Source organism: Equus caballus, chromosome 4 (assembly GCF_041296265.1).
Source record: "Equus caballus isolate H_3958 breed thoroughbred chromosome 4, TB-T2T, whole genome shotgun sequence".
Lineage (NCBI taxonomy): Eukaryota > Metazoa > Chordata > Mammalia > Perissodactyla > Equidae > Equus > Equus caballus.
This window is the reverse complement of record NC_091687.1, coordinates 3,581,505-3,598,287: the sequence shown is the minus strand read 5'-3', so window position 1 is coordinate 3,598,287 and position 16,783 is coordinate 3,581,505. Positions and strand designations below refer to the sequence as shown.

The window sequence follows — 16,783 nt, the reverse complement described above, 5'->3', positions numbered from 1 at the left end:
CCTTTTTCTTGAAGCATCTCACTTCCTGACAAAGTGCTGTCACTTCTGTTGTTGTACCCTTTCTGCATGGTGCTTGTGTAACCACAGGCCCTCCGGGGCCAGTTCAACTGACCCCATGGTTTATCCACAGATTGATTAAGAATTGTCTTTCAGGGGCTGGCCCCATGCCTGAGTGGTTAGGTTTGCGTGCTCTGCTTCAACAGCCCAGGGTTTTGCCAGTTTGGATCCTGGGCGCGGGCACAGCACCATTCATCAAGCCATGCTGAGGCGGTGTCCCACATGCCACAACCAGAAAGACCTACAACTAGAATATACAACTACTTACCAAGGGGATCTGGGGAGACGAAGAATAAAAGAAAGAAGATTTGCAACAGATGCTAGCTCAGGTGACAATCTTTTAAAAGAAATAAAAAGAAGAAAAAAAAAAGAATTGTCTTTCAGAAAATTTGCAAAGTCAAGTAGCCAGAGCACGTGCTGAAGAAGAAATCTTGACATGAAATGATTGTGGAACCAAAGATTCTCCCCCCTACGGAACCAAAGGACCAGGACCTGACTGGAACTTAAAAGCCGGACTCTTCTCAGAAGCAAGAGGTCCGTCATCCAGGAAGATCCGGTGTTAAAATTCCGTCCCCACCTCACCATAAATGTTTAGAACCTCATCATAAATGTTTAGAACCTTGCCATAAATGCTGGAAACCCACCAATTAAAACCTGTCCCACCAGCATTTCCTCATGCCAGCCTGTTCTCCCTAACCTCGTAAATTGCACCCCAGATCCTGAGTTGGAGAGTCAGATCTGAGGACACACGCCCCCATCTCCCTGTGGATCCATCTCACAGAATAAAACTGATGTCATTGGTTAATTGGCGTATTTATGCACATTGGGTAGGACAACCCCATTTTTGTGCAGTAACACTTGCACTTACCTTGTGCCACTTATTATTTTCTTTCCTGTTTTTTAAGCTAATCTATAGTGGCTTTAGGAACTTTGAAAGCAGGAAGCCTACGCTATTCTTCTTGATATTCCGTGCAAACCATCAGTTAGCTCACTGTCGTGCACGTTACCATGCCCTTTTCAATGGGATGAATGTACACAGTGATTAGTAACGCCTCCACCAACATAATCACACTACTGAGTCACTATTTTATAAGGCACGCTTAAAGAGGAGAAATTTCTTACAAGTTTCCCAATTCATTCTCCGCATCAAGTCCACCTAAATTCTCAGAGATTTAAATGCTTAGAAATATCATACCAAGTTAGAACCATCATGCCTCTATTCCGGTTTTATTTTTGCTAGCTGAGCCCCCAAAGGGATATGCAATGGGGAGGCAATGATTTTCAAATATTTTTTGGAAACAAAACCTTTTCTTTAAGTGAAATTGAAGGGAGCCCCAAGATCTAAATAAAAGCAGAACTATTCTAGGTGAACAGTGTTTCACCATCATACATTCTCCTGGCTTCTTCCCCTACCCTGCTTCCTTGGCATTCGTGAAGTATGTCTGCAAAACCTGAGGGTCGCTGGGGACACAGTTTGAGAACCTCTACTCTAGAAGTTTAGCATGTTAAATATCAACCCACATTCATCATAAAAGTATTGGTCATCTTGTCCAACTTCCATAATTACCCGTGTCATCAGAGCCTCTCTAGACTTTTTATCATTGGCTTGATCAGATAAAGACAAAAATTTTACTTGAAATAAGCTAGAAATAAAAAAAGTAGCCATCACCAACACCATTCATTTGTAAATGATAGTCACATTTTAAAAGAATTATTTTATGCAACAAATGAAATTGAGAACTTTGGCATTTACATGAGAAATCATTCAGCTTCCAAAGAACTTACAAAGTGCTTTGTACTTAAGCAGAATGTTTTCATCAGTGAATTCTGCCATGTAACCATGGGAGTAAAATAGTGTTTGGAGAGCATAGAAACTTGTATGCCTTTCCTGTCAGAGTTGTTATAAACTCTGACTTAGCTGCTGGAAGAAAACAATTTTTTAACCACTAGGTTAAGTAGGGACATTAATGTACTTGAAAATATATTCATTTTTGAAATATCTCCTGTTAACAGAATGTTATATAATTGATTTGCTAAGACTCAAAAAGAGATGTTTCACTCTAAACTGAGATTTAATTGGAATCATTTTCCACTTTATAGTGGGAAGTCACACAAAGTCAGAGCAGTGGTGATGTGGAGCTTTTCTTTGTGTCACTTTCATCATGGGATTACCATAGGTAATTTTTTTGGGGGAAAATTAGTCCATTTCATGAGAAATACGCCCAAAAAGTCAAGAAAACCAAAAATGAACAATGGTCCACACATGATAAACAGCTTGTAGATAACAGTGGTTGGTTGGTTTTTTCAGGGAAGGTTTTAATGAGCGTAAAACATTACTCCTTAATGCGGTATTAGTCATAGCAAGCAGAGATAACATTAGAAATGCTCCTAGGAAATGTCCAGCACATGGTTGGCACTCGGAAAGTAACAGCTGCTTATCATTATTAATATTTAGAAGCAAGAATCTCTAAACAAAAATTAAAATAGGTTACTTAGATTAACTGAAAAAAAACCCGTGATACTGACATTACTGAGTGAGAAATAAATGTAAGCAAATAATTTTGTGGGCCCTTTTTGATAAACTTTCACAGCATAAGCACAAATTATCTGCTTCTTGTAGAAGATGAGAAAGGCAATTTCCAGAGATAGAAACTGAACAAGTTTCCAGATTCTGCGTGATCCCAAATATGCTGAACTTTTGTATGAGACCTTTTGTGATAGAGAAGCAACTTGTCTTAAACAGTATCATCCTTAATTACTCACAGAAACTCTTGAATGCAGAGATTCAACTCAGATTTGGAGAGTTTAAGAAGTTATTATTTGGAAAAAATCCTATTCAAAATACTTTGATAAGCATGTATTACCATGCTATACCAACAGAGTAGGCAAATGATAAATATTTATTGGATTAAAATAATAAATATAAAATGCAATATCAGTTATTTTAAGGGGCCAAGACAAAAAAGGCTATTTATTTTAAAACATTTTTTTTTTTGCCTTCAAAAGAAGAGTATATATTTTCAGAGGTATAGTGTAGATTTCCTTCTAAAAATGGCTAATAAAATAATACAGATCTTTTTGAGAGACCATCTGATGTCTAGGAAGATCCTGATCACGTTAGCTAGATCATAGTTTTAATTTTGATTTACCCCTGGGACTTTAGGTGAGCCACGGTGCAGAGGCAGAACTGAATATGAGCATGAGGACAGTAGGCTGCTGACCTGACAGAGAAGTTGTCCAGGAGTAGAAAGCAAAGTGGTAGGAGGCATGCTGTGGGGTTGTGAAGGAGACGAGAGGTGCTTAAGGAACAGTTCAAAGAAAAACAGCAGTATTAATAGCATAGAGTATGCCACAGGGGATTTCAAGAAACTAAAGTTCTATTTATGGCAATCTATTTTATAAAACATTGCTTAAAATAAGCTAGCTATTGGCCCATGGTGATTTCTGTTGTATTAACCTTTCACTACATGTAAGAGCTGCGTATCTATTTTATTTCAATGGGCAGACTTTGTTTGTGTATTACAGCATATGTATTACCAATAGCACACATAAGCACGTATGTGTATCCTATAAGTACATGTGTCATGTGTGTGCGTGTATACCACAAGGGAAACCTACCCATGTGCAGAGGACTCACTCATTTCCGCCTGCCACTGGACCCAACATTAAGTGAAAACTGCCAGTCAGATTCAAGTATACCCATTCCAGCCATTTGAAAGCTGTCAGAAATGAAAGATTTAGGTTACCTCTAACTTGAATAACTTCAAAAATATTTGTGAAAGAAACAAGTTTTAAGTTCATTAATGTCTCTAGAATAAAGAGGAAAGCAGTAAAACTAGTCTCTGCTTGACTAAAGGTTTATTATCATAGCAAACTAGTACCCTAATGATTTCAAATGACCATACATGCTTCCTCAAATTTGGGCAGTGTGCTGTTAACAAATGAGAATTTTTTTGGTCTGTGGCCTAGTTTATATTTCTTTTACTATCTACATATGTACACACACATAACACTCACACACATACACACACTGTATCCTGCATGACAACACTCCAACCTCATAGGTGCTGTCTCCCAGAAGATGCAATATCTGAGGCTTCAATAGGTCATCGGCTCCCCTCTTCACTGTGAAGTGACTTCCTAAGTCCAGAGCAATGATTTGTGGATTACCGTAATGGCTTTTAAGACATCTACTAACTCAACAAAATACTGTTGCTGGCAGAAGCAAGGAAAAAGCAAATCCAAATCTAAAAGAATCTAGAGAAAGTATCTGTTCCAGTGAGAATAAATCTCTGCCCTCTCCATAAGGAATTAGTCCTGGGACCTTTCGAATGGCACAGTTACAGGGTGGAAACTGTGCTGACTCCTCCTTAGCTCCAGCTCCTTCTGTGAAAGTCTTTGCTCCATATGCTGCACACTTATTTAGGAGGTTATCTCATCTGGTCCTATGGATTTGTTACCATCTATATTCTAGCAACTCTCAAATGTATTTCTAAACCCTAGATGTCTTCCCTGAATGTCACACTAAGATTCAGATGTCATCCACTTGGATGTCTAATAGATATCTGAACTTATAGTATTCAAAGCTGCTCACCCCAGCCCTTACCCGGCCCCACACACACTTTCCAGACGGGCTCCCCCAAGAGTCCTCCCCATCGCAGTTCACGGCCATTCTATCAGTCAAAGTTGCTTAGGCTAAAATCCTGTCATTTTCTGTGACACTTCTAATCTTTTCACTATCCACCCCTGATCTTTGATCAGCGAATTTCGTCAGCTCTACCTTAAAGGTGTACTTTACTGCAACCACCACAGTGCATGCTTTCATCATCTCTCTCCAAGATTAGTGCAAACACTGTCAAACCAGTGTGCATGCTTCCATCCATCTTTGTCTCCGGGCAGTCTATGCCCCACTCAACAACAAAGAGTGATTCTTTAAAAACCGGATCAGATCACGTACCTCCTGATCAGAACCATTATGGCTCTTACCTACTCAGGCAAAATCCTTACCATGACTTACAGGTCCAGATGATCTGGCAGCCCCCTGCCCCCATCCCTTGTTCAACCCCAACTCCCAAAGCGCTCTCTGACCTCATCTCTTAAACCCCTCCCCCGAGACTGTCTGCTTTTCCTGCACTGGCCTCCTTGCTGACCCTAAATCATGCCAAGCCTTTGATCCGCCCTTTGCTTGGAACAAGCTTCTCCCAGATTGCTGCCTGGCTCATTCTCTCATCTTTTTGGATTTTTTCCAAATGTCACCTCCTCAGAGAGGTCTCCCCAGACCGCCAGCACCCCCTCCTCTGGTACTCCTTATCTCCCTCACCCTGTTTAATTTTAGTGGCATTTATCATACGTTGTTTATTTATTCATCTCCTCTGATAAAATATAAACTTCCTGAGTGTAGGGTTTTGTGTCTTTTGGCCACTAATATACCTCTGGCCTCCTAGAAGCCTGCCTGGCACATGGAACACACTCAATAAACGCTTGTTGAATGAATTACAAGCAAATCCACTCTGACATTTCTATCTCCATAAGTCTTTTAGGTCCATGACATTTCTGGCTTCTCAACTTTAATTAGCATGGACTGCTGTTGAAGTTAGGTTTGTGTTAACTAATCGAGCAAACTATTAGAACCAAATTCATCTGTTCAAGCTAGCCCATTGAATCCAGAATTCCTGTTAAATATACCTATATCAATAAATTCAGTCATAAATAAAATTCTGTTTTTCCTTCCTTGGTCAAGCAACCTCAAAATCTGCCTCCACATATATTCCCCAGCTTTTTGTTGATATAAGGTAGCAAAGTCATGCAAAGTCTTCTCCTCTATTTTGACTTTGTAATTGACATTAGGACATGCCCTGGAGATGCTAAGGAGTGGGATGAAGGAGCCTAAAGGAGAATTAAGATCGCTCCCTCGGGAGAGAAAGCAACTGTGTCTTCCAACAAGAAGAGACTCATCAAACGTGGGGAGGGACCACTTTAAGGAGCAGGGGAGGCTCAGTCACATTTGGGAATTCCGGGGAATCTGAGTTCTCCAAGTCTGCCCAATTTCCCTTGTTTGAATTCTTACTTCCAACTTTTTCCAATCAATAAAAGAAAGAAACCTGGCAAGACTATGATTCAGCGGATGTTGCAACTTGGCAACGCACAGAATGTAATTGATTTGGATTCAGCCAACTCGGCCTGTTACCTCTGGGGAGAGGGATGAGATTGGAAGCGAAGGTGGTTTGCAGAGATGTTTTAGTCTAATCAGTGAATTTTTTTAAAATTAAAGCATTCATGAATATTTTATGATTAAAATTAATTTCAAAATTACGATAGAGTATAAGAAGTATGAAAAATTCTTCTTTTCTTTAGGAACTCAGCCAGGTAGAACAGGCCTGTGCCCTCCAGCCCAGTGCAGCTGTACCCCTCTGCCTGGCATGTCCCTGGGATGTGTTCCCAGAACCCCTTCTAAAAGTTTGCCACTGTTCTGTACCCAGTTCTACAGTATGTCTCAAATTTCCTTTACATCCTAGCCAGACAGATTGATTTCAGGGTAGAACCTAGACAATTATTAAATAATGTAATATATAATAAGGTATATATATGATAGTGTAGGATCAAAGAGGAGAGGTACTAAACCCCTCCTGATGTCATCAGGGAAGTCTACCCAGAAGAGATAACTGTGGAGGGGGAGGGGGAGGAGGCTACTACTAATAATCCGTATGTTTGTTCCAGGTACTTTACGTGTTATCTCATTTAATCCCCTCAATAGCTCTATCAGGCAAATTCTATTGTTATCCCTATTTTATAACTGAAGGAACCAATGAACAGTGAGATTAAGCGACTTGCCCATGATTACACAGCTTGTGATGGTGGAGCTGAAATTCAAACCTAGCAAATCTGTCTCCGACTCCCTGCTCTTATCATGGGTGATAAGACAAAACCCAGCAGGAGTTGGGGATGGCATTCTATCTAGGCCAAGGAAACAGTGTATACAAAGTAATGAAAATAGAGAGAACATGGTTTGTTGGAGAACGACAAGGCATTCAGTATGGCAGGAGTGTGAGTAGTGACGGAAAAGGATGCTGAAAGGGTCGGCAGAAACCAGTTCATGCAGGAGCTTGTCCTTATGGAAATGAGGAGTTGTGAAAGGTTTTAGGCAGGACAATAACATGATCAGAATTATGTTTTTGAATAATCCCTCTGGCAGTGACATGGAAGATGGATTGGAATAGACTGAAACCAGAGGCACAGGCTGCTATTAGGAAGCGTTTGCGTTATCCTAAGGAGCTGATGAGGGCCGAACCAGAGCAGCAACATTAACGGGAGAGAAAGAGGAGATGGAGTTGAATGCTGCAAAATGAAACTGAAACGTTTGCATTTCAAATGTTTCAACAGTATTGTAGAGGGAAATAAGATAATGGAGTTCCTGTATTTGCCTGTCTTCCTGTTGATGAAATAGTACTCATCGAAGTCTTCAAAGATATTGTCTAGATTAGGTAAACATTATGCAACTTTTCATACAAGAGGAAATATATAATTATTATTTTATAAACAATAATATTTAATGTTTCCACATTGAAGAAGTAAGTAAATGTGAAGATTAAATCTTTTATTTGACACGGTTTTTAAAACACATGGAACATAAATCTATTTATACATAAATGAAAATAAGAATTCTAACAAGAGCTTATCATGATCATATTACCCATCTCTTTTACCTTTAAAATCTTTCCTTGGGTAGCCATGCAAAAATAAGGACCAGCAAATTTTGTTACTAGGGTATCTTTTATGCTTTGTATATTTAAGCTCTTTATGTATTGGACGAAAATGTCATTAATTCATTTGGAGCATTACTGCTTATCAGAAAAAGCTGATTGTTTTTCTCAGCAATGAGAGAATCAGGTCCACTTGGAATTTCTAAGGACTCAATTTTAGTCAATATTTTCCAAGAATGGTAAGGCTCAGAAATAAATTCTTAGTTAAAATAACAAATATTAGCCATTAATATGGAACAAAGACAAGACTCTAAAATAATATATTGTTAATAGTCAATCTGCATTTATGAACATTAACATATATTAGTGAATAGTTATGTGAAAGCAAAAGACTCAGATATAATTCATTTCCATCAACTTGTTAAAGATTATCAAAACCTAAAATATATTTAAGTGACAGGAGATGATTCTAAAAAGGAATTGCTATGTGACAGAATTTTTCATTAGAAAAGTTCCTTAAAAGTATAATGGAAAATAAAATTTTTATCCTTTGAAATAAGGTGGAAAGATAAAAGGACAAGCTTTTGAGTTTTTTCATGGATTAATGAATTATTTGCCAAATTCTCCTGAAATGACTCATGGTTCCCATTAAATCAGTGGACACTTTTTATGTGAGCTATTTTTCTTTAGAACTGTATTTTTTGATGAGTCCATTTTTGATTACAGAGATTTACTTAAATTTATACATATATTAATAATTATATATAATAAATGAAAATGCCCTTATCTGAAATAAATATGTTGTATATATCAAAATCTTCTTAGTCTTTTTTAAAAAAAAAAGAAGAGAGAGAGAAATAAAGAGTAAATCAGTTACAACATTTATGTTTGGTATCTTATTGAGTAGATATGTAGCGTTTGACATCTACAATGATATTTTACATTTTGGTTATTACTTAATTCTATTTGCATTTCTCTTGCTTTAACATTTTAATAGTATTCATAATAACTTAATTTTCATCATGTTTACCTGAAAGCTTTGTATGCTATATATTTTTAAAAGAATGTCTTGCTTCTTTTTGATTAAAATTTTCTATAAGGGTAATATTTGAAAAATTAACTTGTTACTTAAAGCACCTATCCTCCTTAATCATTTTCAAACAATAAGTAAAGACATCTTTGTGAATATATTTTGAAAACTTGGTTACTCTGTTAGAAAAAGACACTAGAAGTTAAAAATTTAATGCCTTTCTATGACTCACATACAGTATGGTGTATTATTTCAAATTATTCTAGAGCATTTTTTAAACATGCAGTAGAATACTATTCTCTCTGAAATGATCCCTTTTTACAGTGATGAAATTTTACACATTATTTTTTATAATCTTTTTAATATACTTGCATTCCAGAATTAATTAATGAATTATAAAAGTTCCAGATACTTTTGTTTGGTTAAAAAAATAAACGCCTATATTTGAATCTTCTGATAGTAAAATAAGCAATACACCAGTTAGGGTTGAAATATATAATGTTTCAACTACTGTTCTATGTATTTTCAAAATCCACATGTTTTTTATTAGTAGATCTATCTATTGTCCTATAAAACTTAGCTTTCTATGAAGTGAATCACTTCATGATATTATTGCTTTGGATATAAAATCAGCCTTCAGAGTGTTATAGCCTATGAATAAATGCTGAATCTCCACCCACACCTGCCTCTCCAGCAGAAAGCCTACCAGCAATGTAACACAGTAGTGAGCAACCTTGAATTAAGAACTAGTGTGCAGACAGAGCAGAGGAAGATAATTTTTGTGTTAAAACAGTTTTCACCATCAAACATCTAAAAAGTTATAAACTGTGAACAAATTACCTTTAATCCATGGTCTCTAAGGTTAAATTAATTTTCTGAATGCTTTTAGGAGTGACATTATGCTACCACATTTTAAAATCTTTTACATGACAAATATTTTACATTTCATGACTAGTACATAGACAGGTTTAATTATATGTATTGCCCTTTGACTGGGAACTAAAATGCTGTAGGCTTTCCTGACCCAAAATAAATGCCATAAATTGAGTAAGTTTATCTCAGAATGAGGATTAGGGTATTTAGAGACAAGCAAATACCCAAGTAAGTGTTTATAGCCTAAAAAGAGTGATATATCTTCAGATGTGTTTAAGTCACAGCCAAAATACAGATTACTTATGTAAAATCTAGTCTGCTGAATAAACAATTATTTTTTAATCATAGTGAGTAATACAAATAATAGAAAACTTTTCAATTCGTGGAAATTAAGAGAATTATAAGTCTAATGTGCAATTCTCAATATTCTCAATTGCTTGCAAGTATAACTTGGATAACAGTATAACAGCAAGAAAAGACTCCTTAAAAATGTATATTTCTCAGCTTTATTTCAAATGCTGAGTGGTATAAGAACCCACTGCTCAGAGATAAGTTTTTAGCTATGGAAAAGAGTATGACACATACTCTGAAGTGCTGAAGGAATTAATTGCCCTGTTGGATATGAAGACTCAGAGGAATGAGCGTTGATGATTTATGGCTTAAAGTGTTTGGGTCTAATCATCATTTTGGCCTCTTTGAAAGAGGACTTGTAGCCCCCAGGGTGTGCCTCACTTATACCGGGCCAGGTGCCCCAGAAAATCCCATTGCGGACACCTCTGTATTTTTGGTGATAATACTTGCCATTTAAGTTTGCAGAAAGACATGCATCAAACCACCAGCCCGAACTGTAGTAAAGCCCACAGTTCCCAGAGGGATATCGATCATTGTCTCTGTCTGGGGTGGTGAAAAACTTCAGATCATGGTTGTAATGTTTACTGAAACGTAAGGCGTCTCCAGCTGTGCCGTTATAATTACCAATGTGTAAGCGGTATTTGAGAAACTCATTGGCCACATAAAACTGATCATACAAGGCATAGAGTTTGACCCCATTAAAGTCTTCAAGATCTATTCTTAGAATCATTTCCTTACTCTTGGTCAGAAGATGAATTTTATCGTTCCCCAGCCAAAATTCCCTTCTGAGGTTTCCGAAGCCTGCTTTGTAGTCCCGCCATGTCCTGGTGAAGTTGGTGCTTCCATCGAGACGTGCCTGCAGCACTGTCCAGCCTCCCCCCATGGTCTCCATGTCACAGTAAACTTCGAAGCTACTGTTTTTGGGATCAGGTGTAACTCTGTAGGTCTCACTGCTTCTTTTGCCTATTGTGTAGTAGTCAGAACAATCTTTATATATTAGATGTTGAACTGAAGGGGGAAGAAAAGAAAGGCATTGGATTTCGTTAATAAAAACAATGCATCTGAAGAATTCTTTACATGTACAAAAGCAGAAATAATTTAATCAACAGTAATAATGAACCCCTGCTCTGCTAAACTTACTTGAACCTGCTTAGCAAATGCTTTTAAGGCCTCAAAACAAGAACCTGGTGTCATAAAGCAGACAAGTCTCGCCAACACACTCTTGGTTAGTAATAATATTGACAACAAACAACCACAAGAAATAAAAGTAATAGTTTTAGTTATTTAGTAATATTTAGTGAGGGCTACCCATATGTTCTAGACATTCTGCCAAAGGCTTGGTAACATTTCCACGCTTACTCTGCACGTGAACCTTATGATGTAGGTATTATTGCCAATCTGCAAGGGGAGAATATTTAGGCTCAAAGAGGATCAGTGACCTGGTCAAGTTCACAAAAACATTAAGAGGCAGAGCCAGGACACAAACTCAGATCTGGATGGCTGAAAGCTTGTTCTTGTAACTACTGCATTCCTTGATTCCGAAAGTCAGATGGTCCCCACCCTCCTGGGCCTGCATTCCGTGCACACAGAGGGAGCACAGGCTTCCACTTCCTCTCACCTAAAGGGGCAGGTGGCCTCCACTGTCAGAACGTTACACAGAACACGTTCCAAGTGATGCATTGAAATTCTAATATACAGCATCAATCATTCATTCGCGTTTATTTTACTTGCTGACAACGAAATAAAGAAGCTCAAGTAAAAACAATTTTTTTTCAGAAATACACAAATATTCTTATTCTGAATTTATTATCCAGGAAAGTATTTAGTCAGTGTTTTACATGTTTGGTTTCCAGAAAGAAATGACAGGGGATGATGTTCAGGATAAATGTAATAATCAGTTAACATGTTTCTATAGGAATCAAACACAGATATTTACTCGCAGATAATTTTCTTAAAAATTTGTGCCAGATTAGTTTAATGTAAGCTACTCTGAGGCACAAGAAAATCTATTCATGTGCATTTAGAACTCAAAACATTCAGATACTTTCCCCAAAACTTTTAGTAGAAAAATAGACAATAGGATCTTGTTCTTGTTGTTACAAGTTGCCATGCAGCATCAACTCTAATGTGTGCCCAGGGAAGTCACCTAAGACATGAACCTCTGCCTAGCAATGGGCAGGGTACATTGAGATACAGGCTGCCGAGAGTATTAGCAGCAGTGGTCCTTCAAACCCCCACCTACCTGTGCTGGCAGGTTCCCTGGGGATGGAGCATGCATGAGGTGCTTGTTGCAAAGGAAAGTGATCTCTGCCCCAGGCACCATGTCCCTTCACTTACACTCGTGGTGAGTGGAGGTCCTAAAGCAAAGATGGCTTTCCAAAGTGCAGGAAGACCCTCAGCGGCAGTGGTCCCAGGAGCTCACCTGGAAAGCCAGGGTTTGGGGGAACCAGTGCCACAGCTAGCAATCTGGGACAGAGTCGGCAGTAAGGTTTGTGGTCTTTAACATATATTTATTAAAGTTAATTCAAATAATCCTGGATGGGTTCTATTTTTATCTGCTTGAATTTTAGTTTAAGGTAAAAGAGAGAAAAAAGTAAGAATGTATTCTTTCCCTTAGAGGCATGCCAAAACTCCCCTTAAAATGTTTTTGTGCCACTAGGTCTCAAAGCAAAAAGTTTTGCATGCACATGAAGCCATGTAGCTGCTTTTATTCCATTTATAAATCTCTCATTTTCACTAGATGTTTGGGATTATGAACTGCAGATTACTAGTAAAATGTTCCAAAGGTCTCTGTGGCCACGTGAGAAGAGCTGTCAGCCAACCACAAGAAACTGATTTTCAATGATCAGAGCACAGCCACAAACAGTGCCTTATCTCTATTGTTTTCAAATCCTTCAGTGAAGAGAGAAGTTAAATGTACTAAAACATTAAGAAATTCTCTGTCTACTTCTGTTATTTGTAGCTCTGGCATCAGCAAATAAAATCTCTGAAATTGAAAGTGCTTTGTAATGGATAGTGTAATGGATAGTACTAATTATGATTTTTGTAATTAGGTCCTACATCATTTCTGTGGTCACATTTGCAAAGATAGTAGTTTTTCCTGTACTACTTTGCATAAAAGCCTTAACTTATTTACTCCGTCATTTATTTAGCTTATTTCTCAGGTTGTTTATAGATATTGTCTAGCTGTATAACATTCATGAACAAATGATAAGAAAACATTATTGTACATACCTGGACGTGATTGTATTTGTTCTTGATTGGGACACTTAGAGGAACATTTGCCATCCAAGCTGTTGACAACAAATGTTAGATTGGCCACTTTTCTATCAACATAATTTTCTATGTTGTTCATGTTTACGAGATTCAGCTTCTCCAGGCGGCCCTGGAGCCCGTCGATCTCCTCCTTTGCATGCTTTAGGTCAGAGGACAGCCTGTTTACCTCGCTCTCTAGTTCTCTCACTCTGTTGTCCCCAGCCTCTCCCTGGGCTTCTGTGCCAGGTAACAGCAGTCCGTTTCTGCCCGGGTCTCGGTTGTCGTCAGCCTGTAGTTTGCAGTCTTGGCAAGATTTCTTCAGGCTATTTACGATTTCCTTGAGGTTCTGGACTTCTTTGAACACCTCCTCGATCCTGCCAAACTGCTTCGGGAGCTGAATAGTCAGTGGGGGCAGGTTCACCTGCCAGGGACATTCACCTCCCTCCTCGCATTTCCCTCTGCTTTCTAGTCTCACTGGGCAGGCGTCCTTGGCTGTTTCATCTTTAATTTCCTCTGTTTCGCTGTGTGCTGCGACCAAAAAACCGTAAGCAGCAAGGACAGCTGAGCTGAGCCAGCACCAGTTTGCCAGCTTCATCTTCGCGGTGGCGCTCGCCCGGGCAGGGAAGTGTGCAGGGCTGGAGCTGTCTTCATAGTGGCAGCTGCCTGCCTGAGTCAGCTGTGTGTTCTCAGAAAAGGGCGGGAGCGCTTGCATCACCAGTTTCAGAAATGCAGAGGAAGAGGAGATTGTCCTCTTCAAACCCAGTTGGCCAAAAACTGTTCTTTATCCTCAATCAGAATAGTATGCGCAGGAATTACTATGGTTGGTTGGAGGCACATATTCAACCATTTCACTTTGATCGTTTATTTTATAAGGCACAAGAAAAATCTTGGATTTCAAGATAACGACACTTGAAGTAAATCATTTGATTGTAGTTAACTCCACTAGAAAAATTAGTTTTTAAAGATAAAAATTAATGTGCTAGGTGTCCAGACTGTCTGAAGAAGAGAAATGTTACAAAAATGGAAATGGTCCTTTTTCCTTCTCAGAATGGGCTTTGAGGATGCTGTAGTTTCTTCACGTTGGACTTTTCAGGTGAAATCTTAAGCACTTAATAACATTTTAAATATAACAAACTGGAGCTTTCTGACCCATGCAACGGACTTTTGTTTCATCTATTTGAAAAAAGGAAGAAAAATGGTAGAGAAAAAAGAGCTGCTTTCTATACCTTTGGCCACAGCACAGTGTAGTGGGAATGTCTAAATGATTAAGACACATCTAAAAGGACATCATCGTCTTTCATCAAAACCAGCAAGCTCCTCCTTTGCCCTTCTCCGTTTTTGTGATTGTGTTGTCATCTTCCACAGCTGCCCAAGTGTGAAGCTTTGAGCTATCCTGGGCTCTGTCCTTTCCTTTTTAAATTTAAAATGCACATTCATTTGCCATTATTTTACTACATGGAGGACCAGGAGGCAAGGCGCTGCCCATTTCTGTGATCTGGACGGTTAGAATTCTGATTATCTTTCTTCCACAAACCGTACTCTGAAATGCATTATTGACAATCTCCAGTTTTAGTTCCTTAAAAGTGGAATGGGTCCTTAAAGACCCGTGCTGAGCAATTTGTGTGAAGATCTGTCTAGGTTTTTATACAGTCATGCACTGCACAATGATGCTTCGGTCAACATATATACGACGGTGGCCCCGTAAGATGGTACCATGTAGGTGTGTAGTAGGCTATACCATCTGGGTTTGTGTAAGCGCACTCTATGATGTTCACACAACAAAATGGCCTAGTGATGCACTTCTCAGACTATATCCCCGTTGTTAAGCAACTCATGACTGTACTCCTCCTCTCCCCAGTATTTTTTTAATTAATTTTTTATTGAGGTGACATTGGTTTATAACATCATTATAGTTTGATTTCTGTGTAGACCACATCGTTTTCACCACCCAAAGTCTAGTTGCCATCTGTCACTGTCCACATGTGCCCTTTTACCCCTTTTGCCCTCCCCTCTCCCCCTTCCCCTCTGGTAACCACCTATCTAACCTCTGTATCTATGTGTTTGTTATTGTTGATGTTGCTTATCTTCCACATATGAGTGAAATTGTACTCTCCATCTGACTTATTTCACTTTGCATAATACCCTCAAAGTCCATCCATGTTGTTGCAAACGGCAGTATTTCATCTTTTTTTATGGCTGAGTAGTATTTCCTTGTAAATATATACCACATCTTCTTTATCCATTCATCCATGAATGGGCACTTAGGTTGTTTCCAGGCCTTGGCTATTGTGAATAATGCTGCAATGAACATAGAGGTGCAGATATCTTTTCAAATTAGTGTTTTTGTGTTCTTTGGATAAATACCTAGAAGCGGAACAGCTAGATCATATGGTAGTTCTATTCTTAACTTTTTGAGAAATCTCCATACTGTTTTCCGTAGTGGCTGCACCAGTTTGCATTCCCACCAGTGGTGTATGAGGCTTCCCTTTTCCCCACATCCTCTCCAACACTTGTTGTTTCTTGTCTTTATAGTAATAGCCATTCTGATGGATGTGAGGTGATGTCTCATTGTAGTTTTGATTTGCGTTTCCCTAATTATTAGTGATGTTGAACATCTTTCATATGCCTGTTGGCCATCTGTATATTTTCTCTGGAAAAATGTCTATTCAGATCCTTTGCCCATTTTTTAATTGGGTTGTGTGTGGTTTTTTTGTTGTTGAGTTGTAGGAGTTCTTTATATATTTTGGATATTAACCTCTCATCAGATACATGGTTTGCAAATATCTTCCTGGCTCTGTTTTGATTCTTCTCCTGTCTGCAGCATCTTTGGCTTCCCTTCCCCCTGGCAGCTCTGATAGCCCCACCTCTGTGCTTTCTGCCTCCACAGGGGGTCCCTGCCCCCGGTCCCAGTGCCACTTGGTATATCACAGCCTTGCCAAAACATGTCAGCACTCATGTCTTTTCACACTTTTCTTGGTTTCAAATGTTTTTCACAGTTTTCAAACTTTTCTCCTCAGAGGCTGAGGGCGGGAAAGGGAAACATCTTCAACTGGAGAAACCACCTCTTTTTAATTTGTTTTTCATATTGGCATCTCATATAAGATTTCTTATTTAAAAAAGGATTTTATTGCTGTAGAAATAATTTCAAAATGACTTCATGAATAAAAATCCAAATTCTTTTTTGTATGACCTAAGGTGCTTAAGGTAGTCTATCTCCTATTTCCTTCTTTAACCTGATTTCCTATGACTTTTCTGTATAGCCCCTTCATTCCAGCTGAGCTACCCTATCCACGTTCTCTACGCGTGTCAGCCTCACTTCATGCTTCCACAACTGTACTTACCCCTGAATCCTCGGGAGACCTGGATTCCACCGCCGCATCCACGTCTTATGGGACATGTAGATCAGTAATTTTCCTGAGCCTCAGTTCCTGTAAATGTGAAGGAGGAATTTGGCTGTTCTTCCCTCATACAAGAATGGTAGTTAGAACAACTTAGAATGGAGTGTTTGAGGAAAAAA

At 38.6% G+C, this 16,783-nt stretch overlaps 2 protein-coding genes across 13 annotated transcripts in view; one reads left to right on the top strand and one right to left on the bottom strand.

Moving 5' to 3' along the window:
- Positions 1-16,783, top strand: part of CCDC146 (coiled-coil domain containing 146) — a 114,917-nt gene that overhangs the window by 31,364 nt on the left and 66,770 nt on the right.
- FGL2 (fibrinogen like 2) lies at positions 7,637-13,949 on the bottom strand. The gene is made up of 2 exons (XM_001488486.7): positions 13,246-13,949; positions 7,637-11,019 (listed from the first exon to the last, which is right to left on the bottom strand). Exons 1-2 carry the CDS (start codon positions 13,859-13,861, stop codon positions 10,313-10,315), a joined length of 1,323 nt encoding a protein of 440 aa, XP_001488536.3. The 5' UTR covers positions 13,862-13,949; the 3' UTR covers positions 7,637-10,312.

Excerpts from the sequence above, each read along its gene's own strand:
- FGL2 (XM_001488486.7), bottom strand. The coding sequence starts at position 13,861 with ATGAAGCTGGCAAACTGGTGCTGGCTCAGCTCAGCTGTCCTTGCTGCT. Across the intron at positions 11,020-13,245 it reads ACAAATACAATCACGTCCAG|TTCAACATCTAATATATAAA; the intron begins GTATGTACAATA and ends TTCCCCCTTCAG.